Below are 21,954 nucleotides of genomic sequence, written 5' to 3'. Positions count from 1 at the left end.
AAAAAAAAAAAAAAAAAACTGGATATAGATCATCAGAATCTCAGAGGATGGGGTCAGGAGACTGAATTTTAACAAGTTCCTCAGAAGATTACTAGGGACAAAATGCAAGATCCGTTGATCGGCCTCTCATTGTTATCCACAGATAAAGGGAACGGTTAGTCACAGGTAAACAATTGTTCTGTCCCCGCCTCTTGCCAGAAAATCTTCCTTGGAAACACATTTGGGGTAGTGTTAATCTGATGGATAAAATCCCATTTAGAGAGTGACAGAATTTTAGAGAACTTGTGTTCTGTTGGCTCCCCATGTGATCACCAGAGGTCAACTGTGTTTTCATAGTTAGCCCAGAATGTTCTGTGAGTGTTTTTGTGCACAAATATCAGAGAAGAGATTTTTAGACAGTAAAAGTTCTTCTACTTCAGGAGTTTAAAGTAGTTCCAAATAACTTATTTCCAGAAAAGTGTCTTTTATCCCAAATGGCAGCTATTCAGACACCTTATCACCTGTACTAGTAGTTCAATGAAGGAAGGCAGTTTATCTGCTCATAAATGCATAAAGACCATCGTATTCCTGGAATATTCTGGAATCCAGAGCTGCATGTTTACATTACTCAAAATTCAATGCAGCAGAATGTTTCCTTTCCTTTTAATTAGTGAGAAAGCATAGTACACTGTAAATTTTTATCTGTAATATTACATAATTTCAGAAGAAAAGAGAGTATGTGATACTTTTAAGTAAAAAAATTTCGAGCATTTCTTGAGTAACTCTTAGGTCTGTTGTTGAAATTGCTTTCCTTTAGCCCTAAGTTCTCACAACTCTACGGAGAACCTACCACCTTACCTCACTTTACAGATGAGGAAACTAAAGCATTGTAGGTTAAACAAGCAGCCTGTTACTCTGCTGCCTAGTCCAGAGCTTAGATCGAGACCTGGGCATTTTGGACAAACAGCAGATTGTAGTAGTAATTTAATGAACCATAGTGGCTTCTAAGTGTTGACTTGTATGAATCATAGATTGCTGTAGTAGGAAAGGTGATAGTGGACCTCGTGCTTCTAAGTGGTCATCTTAAAATGGTAGGAAGATGGAGATGAAGGAGTTGAGATAAGTTGCTCCGTTTCAAGAAGACAAAAAGGACACGGGGTAGCCAGGACCAGAGCAGGCGGGGTCAGTTCTGTACTTGGCACCACCCTCTGGGGATCACAGAAACGTGTAAATTTTCTTAATTTGTTTCTTATTGGTATTGCTAGCAATTGTCTGTGATATTTAGAGGTAAATTTCTTGAAAACCTTTTGTTAAATTACGTCATTAGAATATATCTTACCAGATGATGCTTAAACATTCAGTTTTGTGAAAACTGTTGATGAAATGGTTCAGGGCAGCAGTTCTCAATCTCATCAAGCACCACACCTCCTTCTTGTTTCTAAAACCCCTCCTTGTGATTCTGAAATGACATTCATAAATAAAGGAACTACCTGCGTTAATGCACAGTTTCAAAAAAGGCGATATAAATATTCACATGTAATATAAAAGAGAAATAAAGGAAAGTAATTTATATATTTAAAATACACAGTATATATTTAAATGTGAATACTAGGGGCAACTATATGAGGACCTTGTGACTTTAACTGTAATCCATAGATCAGCATTAATACTAGTCATAAAATATAATAAAAACTTAATTTATTATAGCATCAAAAATATAAAATACTTAGGAATGTATTTGAAAAAGAGATATATATACTGAAAACCGATACAGAACAGTGCCGAGGTACTCTATTCTCGTATGAAGGCAGTAGATGAGCTAATACAGGGGGAGGGGAATGAGCAAGTGGGGAGGGGGAGGAGGCAGGGGTTGGGGAGTCATGGTGTGTGGACACCTCTTGGGGGTGGGACACAGTTGTAAGAGGGACTTTAACAAATGTAGTCAGCGTAACCTAATTCTTTGTACCCTCCGTGAATCCCAAAGCATAAAATGTAATAATAATAAAAGAAATTTAAAAAGAACCAAATAAATGGTTTGGAAGACTTTGTAGTATTAAGATATCATTTCTTCCCAAATTGATCTGAATCAAAATCCTAGCAAACTCTTGTTTAGAAATTAACAAGCAGCTTAAATAATTCATATGGGCATGCAAAGGACCTAGAATAGCCAAAACAAATTTGAAAAAGAGCGAAGTTGGAGAGCAATAACTGAAGATTGCTGTGCAGCCACAGTATCAGGAGAGTGTGATATTGGACAGATAGATGACTAGATCAGCAAAACACAGTGCAGCCCCTGAATTAGACCCTTACGGACGTGGAAGACAGATTTTCAACCACGTTCCAGAGTCACTTCAGTGAAGAAGTGGTCTGTTTTACAAATGGCACTGTTACAATTGGATAGCCATACAACTCCAAGAAAACTTGTTAATTTATTTCTTGGACCATCTGCAAAATAAACTCAAAGTGGGCCATATACCTAAATGTAAAGCGTGAAGTATAAGACTTACAAGGGGAAACTTTTATGACTTTGGATGAGGCAAAGATCTCTTAAATGTATCATCAGTAGAATAATTCCTGAAAATGATAAATTGAATTTCATCAAAATGTAAAATTCCCTCTCTTTGAAAGATATTGTTTGACTACACACCACAGATTAGGAGAAACTATTTGCAGTAATTATATCTGACAAAGCACTTCTATCTTGAATGCATAAAGAACTCTTTCTGGGAGCAGTGGTATGCCCCAGTAGTCCCAGCTACTTGGAGGCTGAGGAAGGAGGATTGCTTGAGCCCAGGAGTTTGAGACCACCAGCCTGGGCAACAGGCTCTCAGCCAGGTGTGGTGGCTCACCCTTGGAGGCTGAGGTAGGAGTATTGTTCCATCTCAGGAATTCAAGACCAGCCCAAGAAATAGTGAGACTCCATCACTACTAAAAATAGAAAAAAATAGCCAGGTATGATATGTGAGCCTATAGCCCCAGCTACTTGGGAAGCTGAGGCGGGAAGATCACTTGAGCCCAAGAGTTTAAGGTTGCAGAGGTTTCAGTGAGTTATGATGACACCACTACACTCTAGCTGGGGCAACAGAGTGAGACTCTGAAAAAAAAAAAGAAAAGAAAAGAAAACTCTTAAAACTCAATAAAAAACTCAATTAAAAAAAGGCTAAGATTAGAACAGGCATATCACTAAAATGCTGTATGAACAGCAAATAAACACATAAAGGGACGCTCAAGGTCAGTAGTCAGCAGAGAAGTGCGAGTTAAAACAACAAGGAGGCATGGCTTCATTCCTACTAGAATAGCAAGGGTGTGGAGGAGGTTAGAACTTTGATACAGTGCTGCTGGAAATAGAAGATGCCATAACCAATTTGGAAAACAATATGGCAGTTTCTTATTTTATTTTTATTTATTTATTTCTTGAGACAGAGTCTCACTGTGACATCTTGGGTAGAGTAAACTCTTGGGCTTACACGATTCTCTTGCCTCAGCCTCCCAAGTAGCTGAGACTACAGGTGCCTGCCACTCCTGGCTATTTTTTTTTTTTTTTTTTTTTGGTGGTGTTGTTGCTATTGTTTGGCAGGCCTGAGCCGGGTTCAAACCCACCAGCCCCAGTGCATGTGGCTGGTGCCCTACTCTCTGAGCTATAGGCGCTGAGCCAGTATGGCAGTTTCTTAAGTTAAACATAGACTAAAGTTCTCACTTAACATTGTTGGAAACTACTTTCTCAGAAACAACCACTTTAAATGAAATGACATACTGTGTAATGAAACCAGTGTTATGGTAGGCTAATTGTTGCATATGAGAGTTCAAGTTCCTGCTCCAGGCAGGCAGCTGGTCAGTTCACTTAAACTGGCAATTTTCAAGATCCCATCAATGATGGTACGTGAGAATTCAATGTACACTGACTATGTGATCTAGCCATTCCACTTTGTAAGTACTAGCCAAGAGAAAAAAGCCTGTGTCCATTTGGTAACATGTTCGTGAATATTCATAGCAGCTTAGTAGTCTAACATGAAAACAACTCTTGTATCTTTTAACAACAGATTCATGGATAGACAAATTATGGTGCCCATATATTGAAACATTACTTAGGAACAAAAAAGAATGGGCCGTAGATATATACAGCCCGAATGATTCTCAGAATAATTGTGTTGCATGAAAGATTAGTATTGCAGGGAAAATCAGAGTTCAAACAGTCAACCACAGGGTTCATACTGGACCCAGAAAGAAAAAAAAGATTAGAAGGAGAGAGGGATGGTGCTCCACAGGAGTGACGGGGCTGGGCTATCTCTGAGTGTTGTTGAAGTTGTAGAATAGAAACACAAGAGTCCTGGGAGAATTGTAAGTTGTATTTAGAAATTGTAACTCTAGGAGGCCAAACAGCGGTAACCGAAAAATTTGTGGCATTTGTCTGGGACTAACAGCGGTGCTTCACTGAGCTGAATGAAACAGGTTTTGCTGTGCAAAGAGCGGTAAAGTTTCGCTAACCATCAATAAAAATAAGAGTAGATTCCTTTTTAGGTTTTGGTTGGTTATTTCAGAGAGACTGTGGTTAAGATTAGGCTTCATTGTTAAGCAGAGATTTATTTCCATTCCTATTGATTCCAAAGCTGTAGGCTTATTGTATTGCAGTACTTACTTTCTTAATATTCCCATGAAACTACATCATGATATTTTTCAACACATACTCTTATTTTTGAAGCCAGACTTGATTTTCTTTGTAGTTTTAGTATCCTGAATGTAGAAAAGATCAGAAGAACCAGATTATAACATCTCTTTAATTTCCTAGAGTCAGAGGGCGAGCCATATACTTGCCAAGCTGCTGGAAACTGATGCCCAGGAGTTGTTAGACGTGGACAGGCATAGGACCAAATATATAGATAGGCAGTAGCAGTGATCTGGAGCCAGTTGTGAAATCCTATAGCCATTCTTAATAATTAAAATATATAAATTTTCAATTAAATGAATTGTATTAAAAACAAAGGTAATAACTCATCACTTTTTCTGTAATTATTTTAGTACAATTTGCTGTTGTCATGCTCTTAAGACCCCTTCCCTCTAATGCACCGTGTGATGGGACACTGCCCAACGGCACCACTGCGAGTCTTGTCACCTCTGTGCTCACTCATGCTAAGGTGGTAGCTTGAAGGCAGCCACGGGGGCAGATACAGTAAGGCCAGGCCTTCCCCATGCACAGCTGGTTTTTAAACTTTACCAGCATACTGTGGGATGCAGAAGCATCTCTGGGTCCTTCTCATTCAAGCTCAAACACTCGAGGGAAGATCAGAGTAAGGGCCTCTTTTTCCTGCAAGCTCATTCCTGAGCCTTCTCTCTGCTTCTCTTCTTCTTGTCCATCTTTTTTTTTGGGGGGGGGGCGGGCGGAGCTGGGCTTGAACCCACCACCTCCCGTATATGGGGCTGGCGGAGCCGGGGCTGGGTTTGAACCTGCCACCTCCAGTATATGGGGCCAGCACCCTACTCCTTTGAGCCACAGGCGCTGCCCCTTCTTGTCCATCTTTTACTACATTTTTATTAACTACTTCTCTACCATCATAGGCCCTAAATGCTAATCTTTTCTCTCTCTTTCATCCTTTACTAGAGTTGGTCTCATTTTGATTCCTGCCAGTACACCCAGTTTCCTTCTCTCACTCTCATTACACAAATTAACATTTAAGAAATTGCCACTGCTGCAGAGACTATATGTGAAATAGAACAACATAGGAAACAGATCATATCACAGGGTTCTAGTTGCTTTTATCATTTCACATTTTGAATTTATTGGAATTATTTATATTTGGTAAGATAATCAGGTTATTTATCAGAAAAGTATAAATATTAATTGTATTGGGGTTATAGTCATATATAATATTTTCATTTTTATGTTGAAAATCTTATAGAAAGGAAATAGAATATGTTTGTCTTTCACAAAGTTATGGAACTGACTCTTTCTAACTTTAAGAAGCAGGAAAATAAGCAGAAAGATAGCTGATTGTTGCTTTTGAGCCAGCAGCTTAATGATGGGAGACGAAAGTCCTGGCCCTTCCTTTGTGATCCCGTCACAGCGAGGAGGAGACAGCGTTGTAGCAGCAGAGCTGTGTTATGAGGACCTTGGCTTCGCCTGATTCTGGGGAGTTGGGAAACTGATGGTTCAGCTGATGTTTAGTAGTAATACATTTTACAGCAAAGTGAGACAAGAGGGCAGGCATTGGGGTCAAGTGTCAGATGAGCCTGTCGTAGACATGTACACAGCATGCTGTGCCATTTCCCCCATATACCTAAACCTAACCTATTGTGACACATTTAAAAGGTGAAAATGTTACTAATATGTGTGATACAATTTCCTGAAGAAATACATTAAGCTTTGTTCAGTCTTTGTGAGGAAGTGGTGGAAAACTTGTTTTTATTTGTTGACAAATCGAGTTTAGAAACTAAGGTAGGTACTTTTACGTAAACTCTTGGGGTATGGGTAGTGTTATTGCTAATGTTGCAAATCAGGAACCTGAGACTGAGATATTACACAATTTTCTAGGTCATAGTGCCCAGTAAATGAAGGAGCCAGGTTTACTATCTGGTTTTTTCTCTTTGGCAAGTTGCAGCTATTTATTAATTGAAATGAATTAGAATTTTATGGAAAGAATAATATTTGAGTGTGAGGAAACTTAGACACACACAGAAGGTGGTATTGTTTGTTCTATCTCTTGATGGAGGAGCTACTTTAATCCATTTAATCCTCATAACAGCACTTAGGAGGTAGGTGTTACTAGTATCATGTTGACATACACTAACCCACAAACAGGCTCAACCACAGACTCAGTCTAGCATGTGACAGACCTGGGGTTGAACTCAGACACACTGACTTTGGAGGCTTCACTGCTAACCAGTGCCCCATATTCCCTCCGATGATAACTGACCTGCATAGGAGTAAATGAAGATCTTTCTGGTTGATTCTTACCTAGTTCTAACAAATCTTGGAGGAATTTTTACTTGTTTAGTAAAATAGGAAGTTGAGTAGAATATGCTATGGAATCTCACTAATAAAACGAATGATTAAAGCATTATTTTGTAAGGCAATGCATAGGGACCTTAATCCCAAATTCAAATCTTTTAAACAAAACTGATAATCTGGTAATCACCTTTTCAGCTCACAATAACTGGTTACATCTTTATAATTTTAAGAATGGTCATAGAATATAGATCTAGAAATTGAAATAAGAATGCAGCACATGAGTATGTGACAGTAATCCCACCCAGATGGAAGCCTCACAGCTCAGACCTCCACAATGAGTCATGCCTGGAAGACGATCCCATTCTTCCCCAGAGTCTGTCAACAGAGGGAGATACAGCATGATGCAGTTTTCATGTTTCCGTGTTAACATCTGCTGCGTGGCAGCCCATTTCTATTCCTATGTACGGAAACATCTATAAATATTGGTAAAGATTTCCTTTTTACTTTAGTTTCCAGGCTATTTATCTCTGTATTTATTCTCTTGGCTATACAGTATCTCTGGATGACCTAGAACTCAGTATTTCCTAATACCACTTACTAGGATTCTGCCAAAAGCCATGTAAGCAATTCTGCTACAAGGTTAGTTTGGTGTGTTTTTTTAAAGCCAGAATCTGTGTCTTTGCTGAAAGTGGCTGTTTTCTTCTCTTTAATTTCCCTCTTAGTCATGAGCTACTGGCTTTGTAACAGCAGTGAATACCAGGATTTTAAATGAGTGTTTGATTCAAAAACATATTTGTCATGTCATCTTTTCACAAACCTGGGGCAGACTAAAGAGAAAATTAACAAAATCATTGAATTGCTGTTTAGTGTTGATTTTTTAGAAAAGAGAAGACAGTAAACATAAATTGGCACAGAGATGTCAACACAGCTAGACTGCGACTTCAGCAAGGGGATTATTAAGTGAAAAAAATCATACCTTCTGCATGGATAGCTTGTTGTCAGACTAATGTTTTAATTGATAGAAAAACACTTTGAGAAATTCAAAGCTAAGACTAAAAAAGCAGACTTAGATATTTGGACAAAAAGAACATGACATACACTCATAGCAACAGATTGCTTTATTATTTGTTTGTGTAATTGGCATCATCTGTTATTTAGAGTCTTGGAATAATAAGATCACTTGGGAGGGACTTGGGAATTACTGGAATTGAATTGGCAGTGTTCACAGAGTGGTCTGGTTGCTGGTTTAGAATCCTCTCTTTGTTGCTTTTCTTTAGGTGGGACTCTTCCCTGGACACTGTGTTGAGTTAATTAACCAAAAAGTTCCCCAGTCAGTGACCAACTCAGTGCCAAAACCAGGTGAGTACACTTTTTCATTAGTGTGGTTATTTTATCAACAACTCAAAAGATACAGATTTTCTGTTCCAGCCAGGCACATGGATTGTTTTGCTATTCTTTGCATTTATTGATATTACTAATTTTTAATGGTTTTGATTTTTAAATGTGTTCCTATTTTTCTTTTGGTCATTTTACAGTGGTCTATATGCATTTAAATTTGTAAACAACTTTAAAGAACTATGTGTTCTATTAGGTTTTGTCATTTGGTTTTACAATTATGTACTAAGAGTATAGCTTATTAATGTTAAACCAATTATAGGTGTAATGAACTAACATGGAGATGGTATGATTCACTGAAAATTAATAGATGAAGGATATGTATATTCTAGCAGTGCCTATGAACAACAAAACTATAAAAAACAGCATTTATTATTTACGTGGTATACATGTACAGTGCTACATAAATCTGTAGAATATTTTACAAATAAGTAAAGCAGTGTTATAGGAGATAAAATTCAAGAAAATGGGAATTTTTGTGTTTATTGGGTGATATAATCTGGGCAAGATTCTACAGAATACCTAGTCTGGAACTTTTCAATTTGACACAATTTTTTAAAAAGGAAATAGAAAGTAAAAAATTGTAGAGGGAAGAGAAAGTAATGAAATTTATTTTTTCTAGTTATATTACATTTTTTCCCCTCCCTTCCTCTCCTAATAAAAGGAGAACAACAATTTCTGGGCCTCAGAATTTATTTGAACTGTTTCTTTAAAAAATATTTTATACCTTTAGGACTGAAGGTAAGAGTTAAGGGATAAAAAGTTTATTCTTCTCTTATTTAGCCTTTTCCTCCTTCTGCTCCCAAAGCATTCCTCCAACTGTCTCTTCACGTAGTATTTATAGGGTAGTAACTCTTTTCATGGTTTATTTCTGCATAAAAGGTTAGGGAGTCATTGTTTTCATTTCTCTCACAGGAATTGGTTTTTTTAGACTAGCTTAAACTCAGTAGAGAAAATACTTTAAAATATTTCCTCTGCAGTTCCACTTGAGCCAGGATTCTTAGTTCTTTTTAAGGCAGTTTTATTGTTCTTTCAGTAAACTTATTAAAAGGTTGGCTTGGTGGGCACTTACTTGGTTCATTAGTAATTGTGATGACTGTAGATTTTTTTCCCATGGCATAACTTCATTGAGATATAATTAACATACCACACAATTCCCCCTTTGTACTGTACAGGTAAGTGTTTTTTAAGTATCTTCACACAGTGTACAGCCACCTAGAGCACCTTCGTAACGGCATGAAGAGATCCTCTAGCCATTAGCAGATGCTGCTTCCTTCCTCCCAGCCCCCCAGCCCTGAGCAGCGACTCATCTTTCTGTCTCTATAGATTTCACTATTCTAGACATTTGTAAAAATGGAAACTTAATATATGATCTTTTCAAGGCTCTTCTGTACTGTAGCATGTATCAGTATTTCATTTTTCTAAAGAATGGCTGAATAGTACCTCATTGTGTGTGTGTGTACATAGATTACCACATTTGTTTATTCATTTGGGGTTGTTTCCATTTCTCCCACTATGTGTATAAGTTTTTGTGTAGATTCGTGTTCTCATCCTTCTTGGGGATGTGTCTGGGAGTATAGTTGCTGAGTCATGTGCTCACTCTTTCTTTTGAGGAACCACCAGCTGCACCTTTGGTGAGACTGCACCGTCTCATGATTCTGCCAACCCTGTTCCAGTCACTCCATATCCTGGCTAGCACTTTCTATCTGGAAGTTTTTCATTACTGTCATCTGAGGGGCAAAGTGATAACCCCTCTGGTTTTGATGTGCACCTCCTCAGTGCTATGAAGTCCAGGGTCTTTCTAGGTGGTGACTGGCCGTTTGTTTCTCTTCTTGGGAGGGATGTCTGTTCAGATCCTCTGACTGCTTTTAATGGGGCTGTTTGTCTTTTTCTTATTGAGTTGTAAATGTTCCTTATATGTCATAGATACAAGTCCTTTATCAGATAATAATGATTTACAAATATTTTCACCCGTTTTGTGGGTTGTCTTTTGTTCTCTTGATGTTATCCATTGAAGCATAAAAGTTTTTAATTTTGACAAAGTCTCATTTATTTTTTCTTTTGTTGCTAATGCACTTGGTGCCTTTTTAAAGAAGACTTTGGCTAACTCAAGGTCATGAAGATTTATTCCTGTATTTTCTGTGAGGATGATAGTTTTAGATCATACATGGTAGGCTATGATCCATTTGTAAGTTAATTTTTATGTGTGATGTGGGGCAGAGGTTCACTTTATCCAATTGTTACAGTATTTGCTGTTGAAAAGATTATTCTTTCCCTATTTAATTATTTTGGCATCCTTGTAGAAAATTAATTGATTGCAGATCCTGGGTTGTCGATGCTGTTTCGTTGGTTTGTATGCCTGGTGTGAGGCCCCTCTCTCCTGATCACTGCTGCTGTGAAGTACATTGTGCAGTGGGGAAATTTAAGTCCTGTTTTATTCTTTTATTTTTAAGGATTGATTTGGCTTTTATGGACTTGTAATTCCATGTGGATTTTAAAATCAGCTTTTCAGTTTCTACAGTGTCATCTGGGATTCTGATGAGGGATTGCATTGAATCCGGAGATCAGTTTGGGAAGTATTAAGTCTATCAGGCTTTGAACATGGGATGTCCTTCCATTTATTTATTCTTTATCTTCTTTCAGTGTTCTTGTAGTTTTCAGAATATAAGTTTTGTGTAACTTTTGTTAAATTTATTTATTTATTTATTTTATTTATTTATTTTTTTTGAGATGGAGCCTCAAGCTATCTCCCTGGGTAGAGTGCCATGGCATCACGCTCACAGCAACCTCCAACTCCTGGGCTCAAGCGAGTCTCCTGCCTCAGCCTCCCAAGTAGCTGGGACTACAGGCGTCCACCACAACACCTAGCCATTTTTTGGTTGCAGCCATCATTGTTGTTTGGCGGGCCCGGGCTGGGGATTCGAACCCGCCACCTTAGGTGTATGTGGCTGGCGCCTTAGCCGCTTGAGCCACAGGCACCGAGCCTAAATTTATTTTTTTAACTATTTGATTCTTTTTTGTGGTGTTGGAAATGGAATTTTCTTTTCTTTTCTTTTTTTTTTTTTTTTGAGACAGAGTCTCAAGCTGTTGCCCTGGGTAGAGTGCTATGGCATCACAGCTCACAGCAACCTCCAACTCTTCAGCTTAAGCAGTCCTCCTGCCTCAGCCTTCCAGGTAACTGGGACTACAGGCACCCACCATAGCGCCTGGCTATTTTTTGGTTATAATTGTCATTGTTGTTTGGTGGGCCTGGGCTGGATTCAAACCTGCCAGCTCCTGTGTATGTGACTAGTGCCCTAGCTGCTTGAGCTACAGGTGCTGAGCCGGAAATGGAATTTTCTTAATTTTATTTTCTTAGTTTTCAGTGCAGGTACATTTCAGAAATACATTTTTCTTATATTAATCTTGTATCTTGAAATCTTACTGAACTTCATAATTGTAATAATTTTTTAGTGAATTCTTTAGGATTTTCTATATATGAGATCATGTCATCTATGAATAGAGTTTTTAAATTTCTTCCTTTCCAATTTGTTATTTTGTCTTGCCCAGTTGCCCTGGTGAAAACCTCAGATACAGTGTTGAATACGAGTTTCCGGTGAAAGCATCCATGTCTTATTTCTGATCTTAGAGGAAGGAATCCCGTCTTTGCCACTGACTGAGATGTGAGCAGGGGAGGTTTCATAGATGCCTGTTAGCAGGTGGGGAAAGTTCCCTCCCTTTCTTTCTAGCTTGTTGAGTATTGTCATAAAAAGGGTGTTAGATTTTTTTCAAAGGATTTTATTCATCTATTGAGCTGATCATAGGTTTTTATGGTCCCTATTTTGAAGTCACTAAAATTCAACATCAAAAATTAACTGTGATATTTTTTTTTGCAGTTTTTGGCCAGGGTTGTGCCTGAACCCGCCACCTCTGGCATATGGGGCCGGCGCCCCACTCCCTTGAGCCACAGGGGCCGCTCAAAAATTTACTGTGATTTCTTATACAGTATTTTTACTCATCCTTCTGTGGTATAAGCCTAACTTTCATTAGTTATTAAATATCATCTTTGGTAATTTTGATCCAGATATGAACTCTTAGCTTAATATTAGGGTTAACATAAACCGCTGAAATCCTTTCTCATCTTTTGATTGGAGAAGTGACGCTTTTAACAGTGATAACCTCCAGAAGTGTTTAGCCCTGGGAAGTTATTCAGTTACTGATAATTCTGGAAAATAGGTTTGTATTCCTAGACCTGCATGGTATTGCTAATTAGTAATGACTTATAGAAAGCAAGGACACCGTCAAAGGCTAATACTTTATCTTTTGAGCAACATTGCAGAGGTTGCCTTAAGAAAATGTGCATTCTTAATACATTTTGAAAAGGATGATGTGAATTCTATCTGCCTTGGGCTTGTTTCACACTTTAGAACTGTCTTTGCCTACAGTATAAACAACTCAAATGTTCTATTTATTTTTAACATTGCCATCTGTCACTGTTAGATGGCAAATCTGAAAGATGCAGCTATAGTTTGAGACTGAAAATTTAAAGCTCCTCTATGCTGTTACACAACAAGGGTGATAGGATTTTTTCTTTTGAAGCTGCACTTAATGTTTTTAATACGTTCAGTTATTTGTGGATACAAATAAAAAATTAATCAGTCTCCACATCCTGACCAAGATAGCAAGCATCTTTTACTTTAGGAAAAAGAACCTAAGAGTTTGAGAAAGAAAGAAAATAGGAAAGAAAAAAGGAAGAGAGGTGGTAGAAACTTGTCGAGTAGGAAATTGGTGTTTTGCTCACTCACCATACAGGATGGTTTGATGGGAGAAAGAGGAGGTGGAGGGAGGAAAGTGGCAAGCTCACAGTTTTCTTGTATTTGTCTCGGCTTGGAGTTCACGGAGGAGCTGTTTATTGATAGACTTCTTAAAGTTTTGGATGTTTTTGACTGTTACCTCTTCAGCTAGTCTTTTTATTCTTTTCCTTTACACATCAGTTATGTTCTTTGACACTGTCTGGCAGACCTTGAACTGTGTTCTGTTTTTTTAATTTCGCTTTCTTTCTCTCTTTCTCTTTACAGTCTGGGTACTTTGTATTGACCTGTCTTCAAGTTCAGTGATTTTTCCCTCTGCTTTGTGTAATCTTTTGTTAATTACACTTAAAACAGTTCTTTAATTCCCATGTTGATTCACTTTTAGAATCAACACTTGGTCTTACTTTATAATTTCCATGCTGGATATTCCTCATCTTTTCACCAGAAAGAAGGAAAAGGGGGAGAAATAGAAGAGAGGGGAGAGGAAAAGGGAGAGTGGCAGAGAGGGAGAGAAGAGGAGAACAAAGCCTGCTCTGAAGCATGAACCTCTGGAAGTAAAAGACACAAGGTTTAGACAAACCTGAGAACAGTTATACATGGACAGAAATGTAAACATACCTCTTTCAAGCGTTGGAAGGTTAATAAAACAATGAACATACTGAGCTAAGCTGGAGGAGAGAAGAGGGAAGGCCAAAGGATAACTCACCGTGGGAGCTGTTACCCCTAGAGTGTCTGCTGAGGGAGTAGAGAAAGTTCTGGGTCTGGGGGAGCCACCGGAGAGCCTCATGGGGCAGAACTGCTGGTGAACGCTCCAAGCCTTCATTGTTGTGGATGGATATGGAAATTGATGACTGACTGTAAAATTTGTATGGAAATGCAGGGCCAAAAATATCCAAGAAATTTTGAAGAACAAAAAAGTAGGAAACTTACTGTAATAGATATCAGGATTTATTGTAAGACCTATTTAATAAGGCCGTGGTAAAGAAGGAAGGACAGAAAGGTGAGTGGCGGGAAGGGAGTGCAGACAAACCTGTGTGTATGTGTGGTTTAAGTGCTTGGTCATGGTGGAGGTAGAATTGCAAGGCAGTATCAAAGGACAGTCACTGCAGTAAAGGGTGCTGGGTCAGCTGGACATCCGAATATGAATAAAAGAGAAATGTGAGCCTTATCTAACCCCATACAAATGGAGTTGTAGTTCCCGGAGAGTTATAGATCTACATTGTGAAGAGTGGAACAACTTACACAAGATAATGCAGTAGCGTATCTCTATGACCTTGGATTATACAGAGTATTAATAATAACTGAAAAGTTTAATGATTTAACTTAATTAAAATTTAGGACTTCATCATAATATGCTATTAAGATAATGAAAGGGTGAGTCACAAAGTAAGAAAGATATTTGCAGAGCACATATCTGACAAAGGTCTCGTAACTAGAGTACAGAAAGAATCAAAAAAAGACAGATAAAGTAATTTTTTTTTAATTAGTGGAAACTGAGATACTTAACAACAAATACCTAACATGCTCAGTAATCACCAAGTTCAACATCATTAGTCTGAAGGGAGATGCAAACTAAAGCCTTATTGGCTCCCCAGTACACACCCACTAGAATGATTACAATTCAAGAGTAGCTATTTCAAAAGGTGGCAAGGAAAATCCCAAGATAAATGGGAATCCTTACACACGGCTGGTGGGAGTAGGATTTGGGACCATCCTTGTCTTCCATTTTCTGCAAAGTTGACATACATAGACCCCGTAACTGTGCGTGGACCGAGGGTCGTGCACAGTCATGTTCACAGCAGCTTTATTTCTCTTTGATTTTGATACACCAACAAAAATGAGTGAGTTACAGATACATGTAATGACGTGGATGAATCTCACAAAAAGAAATGCTGAGGGGAAAAGCTTGACACACAAATTTATACCATATAATTCAGTTATATGGGTAAATATAACTGATATATTTATAAATATAACTTTTGGTGGGACAGTCCCAATTTTTAACAATTTGTCCCACGTCCTGCAGCATTTTCAAAAAGTCCCAATTTTTGGAAAGAATGCACAAATGGGCGGGAGAACAGTAAGAGAATATACGGTTTTCAGCTGCCATGTGACTGTTTTGCCAGGATATGAGTTTTATGTTATTTTTGTTAATTTTATAATGTTAAACTGTAATAATAATTTTTGACAAGTGATTATCGAGAACTGCTTATCAAAGTTTGCATTGTTGTCAGGCCCCACCCAGCCCCGCCCCGCCCCCCATCAGTGGTGTCCCACTTTACCAATGTTAAAATCTGGTCACCTTAAATTCAGTGCATCCATACACAAAGTTCAGACTAGGAGTCCAAGACTGTTCTGTGGTGTTAGAAGTTAGTCCAAGACTGTTCTGTGGTGTTAGAAGTTAGTATAGCAGTTATCTCTGGGAAGGGATAGTGGAGGGAGTAAGTGGGCCTGGTGGGAGGGAGGATTCTAGAGCACTGGTGATGTTATGTTGATACAGGTGGCAATTATATACAAATGTAGTGAGGTTGAGGATCATTATTGACCATTTGTGTATTTTCTTTGGAGAAATGTCTAAGTTCTTTGGTATTTTTGAATCAGTCACTTTGCATTTTTTAAGTTTTTTCCATCAAAATGAGTATTCTTTGTAGTAGTGCTTTAATGCTCAAATGTTGGAAGTCATATTTATTTATTTATTATTATTTTTGGCTTGGGCTGGGTTTGAACCCACCACCTCCAGCTTATGGGGCCGGTGCCCTACTCCTTTGAGGCAAAGGCACTGCCCTGGAAGTCATATTTAAAAAAGACTTTTAGTGGCTCGGCACCTATAGCTCAGTGGTTAGGGTGCCAGCCACATACAGCAGAGCTGGCGGGTTCAAATCCAGCCCGGGCCTGCTAAACAACGACAACTACAACAGAAAAATAGCTGGGTGTTGTGGCGGGCACCTGTAGTCCCAGCTACTTGGGAAGTTGAGGCAAGAGAATCACATAAGCCCAAGAGTTTGAGGTTGCTGTGAGCTGTGATGCCATGGCACTCTACCCAAGGTGACAGTGTGGGCCTTTGTCTCAAAAAGAATAAATTAATTAATTTAAAAAAAAACTTTTAGTGTTTCTGTATTGTAAAATACTTCGCAACAAAAAGAAAGTAAAAGCCTATGTCCTAATGTAGGGTTTTTTTTCTCTGATGTATTGTAAAATGAAAAGGCAATTCCCGGAACAATATGATCCCTTTTTAAATTTGTAGAAGAGGATCAAGAAGGATACGTGCCTAACCCAAAAGAATAATGGGATTAAGAAGATAGAAAGAGACATATTATTTTTCTATATTTGTTTATGTATTATTTAAATCCTTACAATGAGAAAATCAATTGTAATCTTCCCTTAACTCTACCCGATTCTAGTATGTAATTCCCAGGGGCCCTTGTTCATGCCCCTACCCCTTAAACTAGGCACTTCTGTGACAGTAGATTTACCGGAGGTATTTGATTTATGTATGTAGCACAGTTGGGTTTTAATCCATGTGCCCCTTTTTTTTGTCTAGGGGTATATCATTTGGCTTCTTTGTTTTTCAGTTTCCTTATCTAAGAAGTAAGGCAAGATTCTTTTGAAAATTAGGGATAAGGCAGTTAGGACTCCTAGGCAGGCCTGGCGAGGTGGCTCACACCTGTAATCTAGCACTCTGGGAGGCCGAGGCAGGTGGATCGCTTGAGCAAAAGTGAGACCCTGTCTTTAAAAAATGACCAGATGTTGTTGCCGGTGTCTGTAAACCCAACTACTTGGGAGGCTGAGGCAAGAAGATCACTTGAGCCCAGGAGTTTGAGGTTGCTGTGAGCTATGATGCTACAGCGCTCTACCCAGGGCAACAAAGCGAGACTCTGTCTCAAAACAGTCCTAGGTATTTAATAAATGTCAGTTGTTGTTATTTATTGATTTATGTTTATCTACTATGTTATTTAAATTCCTGAGTGTCAGAAACTAGATCTGTTTAGTTTATGTAGACACTTAAAGTATTATTTATTGATACAAATCTATATGCTAATGTATCATATATCCCACCAAAACTAATTATCATACTTCTCAGGATCACATGAGGAAGGAAACCTTGTTGGACAGGCACTTAAATAGAGTTTTCATCATAAATTTTTGTCATCTTTTTGAGGGTAATGGAATTTTTTTGTTGTTAGCAGACATACGTAGAAGTAGCTGAGTCTTTCATTTTGGCAGTAGGCTTAGTAATTATATATAACTCCAATGAAATTCTTTAATTTACGTAAAGAAGCGATGTATAAGGTAACAAGTCAACGTGAATTTGTAGCATAATTTTGAAATAAACATTATTAAGCTTTTTTAGTAAATTTGTTCTTTAGTACCTTGCTTTTTAAAAACTTTACTTGCAATTTTGCCTAATTAATTTTTTTTAAATTTTCATTTGTTTCCTCCTGATTATTTGTTTTTTCTTTTTGTGAATTTCTAGCACTTTTTTCTCCTTCTTAGCCGTGCTTCTTTGCATGTTACTTGCATATGAGGGGACATGTTTATATATCAAATAAGAGAGGTCCAGGCTTGCACCTGCCCTGTCTAGAGAGTTGTGTTGGATTAATTTCTAGTGAGTATAGGCTCATGTGTTCTGGCGGTAATGGTTTAAGATGTTAAAAGTCAATACCATGGAGGCTTTGGGGTATGAGCCAAAGGACCCCTGAAGTCCTGGAGTGCCCAGGAAGCTTTCTCCCTGAACACATCAGAAAGGATGGATAAAGTGCTAGCTTCTCCATCTGCATCAGGGAAAACAGTTAGAAAATGCATAATAGCATACGTTTGTAAAGTGCTTTAGAGTTAATGAATACTTACATTTCCATTGTTTAAATTGGAATTGATTGATCTTGGTATAGACCTATGAGGTTGGTAGGAATAATGAATGTATGTATTTCTACTCCATTTTTTTTTTTTTTTTGAGACAGAGCCTCAAGCTTTCCCCTGGGTAGAGTGCTATGGCATCACAGCTCACAGCAACCTCCAACTCCTGGGCTCAAGCGAGTCTCCTGCCTCAGCCTCCCAAGTAGCTGGGACCACAGGCGCCCACCACAACGCCCGGCTATTTTTTGGTTGCAGCCATCATTGTTTGGCGGGTCCGGGCTGGGGATTTGAACCCGCCACCTTAGGTGTACGTGGCTGGCGCCTTAGCCGGTTGAGCTATAGGCGCCGAGCCTCTACTCCATTTTTTAACAAACGGAGCAGTTGAGATTCAGTAAGCTTAACATGCTTGTCTGAGGCTTCACAGCTAGGATGTATTGAAATCCTCTGACACCTGACAGTCGTCACAGCTAATATTCCCATGGTCCTTGCTGTGTGCTGGGCATTGTACCAAGCACTTGACGTGGATTGACTCGTGTGAATAATTAACTCAAAACCAGAATTCTGCCCGCTGTGGAACACTGAATGGAGATAAAGTTTATTTTTCTTTCTCAGAACAAAGGTCTAATACTTTTTCTTTTATTATAATAGAAGGAAATAAAAATGTATTTGAATTTCCACAAGACCTATATGACAGAACAGAACTTAGAGTAAAAGATAGATTACTTTGAGAATAAAGAGAATTCCTTACAGGAACCTAGTTAATTGGCAGATTTTGTTTTCAGCCCTTATCCTTTCTAAAGCCTCTTTAATTAATAAAATACTTATGTATGAAACGTAACTTGAGACTCTGTTGTGGTATTTCCAGCCTTCCTTCCTTTCCCTCTCCTGTTGGGGTCCCTGCGTGCCGACTGCAGTCTGCTTCTGTGTGTGTGTCTGGCACACGGTTTCGGAGCCCTCTGCTCATCTACACTGCAGTCTGAAATGCCCTTTCCCATTTTGTCCAGTTGAAACCCTCCTTAATTTCAAGGCTCAGCCAGAATCCATTCTTCCATGGAGGCTTCCCTGACCCCTCTCTCCCTAACCCTGTCTCCTCTCTATCCTCGTCAGACCTCTTAGCAATATTTCAGTTCCCTAAATTGCACTTTCCTCAGAAATATGTCTCATTGATCTTTATCTGTCTCTCCCTGGGATGCATGTTCAGTTGATCTATGATTGATGCCTGTTGAGTTATTCCATCTTGATATTTACTACTAAATTAAATTTTTAGAATATAGTTTTTTATCATGTACTGCTTATCTTCAGAACATTTAAGTGATTTCCCTTTGTGCCAAAGTTACATACAAAATCTTTAATCTAGAATTTAGGGTGATCCACAAATTCTGAAACTTATCTCTATGGCCAATCTGTTCCCATTTCTCACCCATATGCAGCGTTAGTAACAGTTTTCCTTACTGTCATATCTGGAGCTTCCCCTTTCCCTTGCCTGTGATCTTTCTCCTGCCTGAAATGATTTGCGATGACTTCTGTGAAGCTTCCCTAGGCCAGTACTTTGCATACATGAATTTTCGTTCCTTTGACCTGAGAGATCTTTTTAAACTGCAGATGATGATTCGGTAGATCTGGGCTGGGGTCTGAGGCTCTGCGTTTCTGACGGTCACCCAGGTGATCTGACGACCCTGGTCCTAACGGTTAGTGTCCATCAGCCTGCAGTAGCTACTGTTTCTGTCACTCGTTTGGAAACAGTGTATGGCAGTGACTTTTCTCCTTTAGCGTTTGATCTTTCACTTCCCCACCTACGGTTTTGCTTGTGGGCAGATAACTCTATTTATGCTAATTTGTATCCTTTAACATAACAGATGCTCTGTAACAGTCCTGGTTGATAATTACAGACATGAATGGTTTCCATTATTGTTGTCAGAAATGTTTCTTAAACTTCCATATGCCCGTAAGCCAGTGCTAGGAGTAGGTCCCTAATCTGTCTTCCCCTTGCCTGAAGTAAAGAAACTTTTCCATTTTTTGCCATTTCTGGTATTCATTCATTCATTGATCAAGAATTTATTGAGTGGCTCAGCGCCTGTGGCTCAAGCGGCTAAGGCGCCAGCCACATACACCTAAGGTGGCGGGCTCGAATCCCTAGCCCGGGCCCGCCAAACAACAATGATGGCTGCAACTAAAAAAAAAAAAAAAAAACAGCCGGGCGTTGTGGCAAGCACCTGTGATCTCAGCTACTTGGGAGGCTGAGGCAGGAGACTCGCTTGAGCCCAGGAGTTGGAGGTTGCTATGAGCTGTGATGCCACGGCACTCTACCCAGGGGGATAGCTTGAGGCTCTGTCTCAAAAAAAAAGAAAAGAATTTATTGAGTGTATACCAAGTGTCATGGCTAAAACAGTTAACACAACAGATTCTGCCTTTTTTTTTGTTTATAATCACATGTGATGAGAGGGAAAGAGGCAAACCAACAAAGAAAACGTACCGTGGGATAGGTAAGTGCTAAGGAGAAGCTAAAGTTGAGAAAGCAGCACAGAGACTAGGAAGTGCCAGGATGTGGTTCATTAGGGTTGTAATTTCAGAGGAGGGGAGGGTGGTCAGGGAAGGCCTCAGTAGGAGGTTACTTTCGGGTAAAGATCTGAAGGAGATGATGAGGGGAGTTTGTCACATGGATGGGGAAAAGGGCTTTCCAAAGATGGAACAGGGAATAGAGTCACACGACTGGATGTGTCTGGCCTGTTAAAGGGTCAGCAGGAAGGCCGGCTGGCCAGAGCAAAGTGAGGGAAGAGATAAAGTGAGGTCCACGGGGCCTGGTGCCTCTGCAGGGGGTTTTGCTTTTATTTAGAATTGTTTTGGAAGATGGAAGATCTCCAGTAGAGTTCTTCGATCTGATGTACCTTGTTGAAAGGATGTTGTGGTTGCTGTGTTAAGAATAGGAGAAGGGACATGGGCGGAAGAGGCTAGAAGTGGCTATTGGAGTGAGGCAGGCAAGAAGTGGTGGTGGTTCCCACAGGTAGCTGTGAAAGTGGTGAGAAGTGACCTGGTTTGGATTGTATTTGGACCAGAGAGCTGGCAGAATTGGTATGGTATGGTAAAGTGTAGTACAGTGTAGTATAATGTCTGCAGATCGTGTAGGTGATTTTTATAATAGAATGATTAGAATGTAGCCATTGCCTTTCCAGTGAATTCTTGATTTTTTTTTAGACAGTCTTACCTTGTCACTCTCAGTAGCATGCTGTAGCATCACAGCTCACAGCAACCTCAAACTTTTGTGCTCAAGCAATTTTCTTGCCTTAGCCTCCTGTGTAGTGGGGACAACAGTCACCCACCACAGTGCCCGGCTATTTTTTAGAGTTGGGGTCTTGCAGTGTCTCAGGCTGGTCTGGAACTCCTTGGATCAAGCTGTCCACATGTCTTGGCCTCCTAGAGTGCTGGGATTGTGGGTGTGAGCCCCGCCTGGCCTAGTGAGTTCTCTTGTTGCTACTCCCACCTTCATAGGTGAATCCTGGTCCTTCACTGGGTGGTGGTGGGGAACCTCCACACTTTCCAGATAGGAGGGAAGTGACAAAGGACCTATTCTGTGCCTATGCAGTCACTAGATGGCATAGCGTGATGCTTTTCAGCGAGCCATATATTTTTTTAACTTTTTATTTTGAAATCATCTCAGAAGAAGTTGCAAAAATAATGCAGAGAGGTCCCCTGAACTTATCATCACTCAACTTCTCCCAGTTGTGACAACTCACTTAACTACATAGTACATTATCAAAACTGGGAAATTAACATTATCATAATACAATTAACTAGAGAGCAGACAGAGCAGACCTCACTCCAGACTCCCTCACTCCAGACTCCCTGGTCTGTGCGTGCACTCATCTCCCTGCGTATCTTACTGATGTCGAGGACACCTTTTTTAACTAGAGAGCAGACCTCACTCCAGACTCCCTGGTCTGTGCGTGCACTCATCTGACTGCGCATCTTACTGATGTCGAGGACACCTTTATTAAC

The 21,954-nt window shown here is 39.4% G+C and overlaps 1 protein-coding gene across 1 annotated transcript in view; it reads left to right on the top strand.

Moving 5' to 3' along the window:
• ARHGAP32 (Rho GTPase activating protein 32) overlaps window positions 1-21,954 on the top strand; it is a 137,099-nt gene that overhangs the window by 64,016 nt on the left and 51,129 nt on the right. Inside the window, exon 10 of the mRNA XM_023516767.1 lies at window positions 8,200-8,281. Coding sequence (XP_023372535.1) covers window positions 8,200-8,281 — 82 coding nt within the window. The remainder of the gene's footprint in view (window positions 1-8,199; window positions 8,282-21,954) is intronic.

Source organism: Otolemur garnettii, unplaced genomic scaffold, assembly GCF_000181295.1.
Source record: "Otolemur garnettii isolate 467f Iridium unplaced genomic scaffold, OtoGar3 scaffold00097, whole genome shotgun sequence".
Classification (NCBI taxonomy): Eukaryota; Metazoa; Chordata; class Mammalia; order Primates; family Galagidae; genus Otolemur; species Otolemur garnettii.
This window is presented reverse-complemented; position numbering and strand designations above follow the sequence as displayed.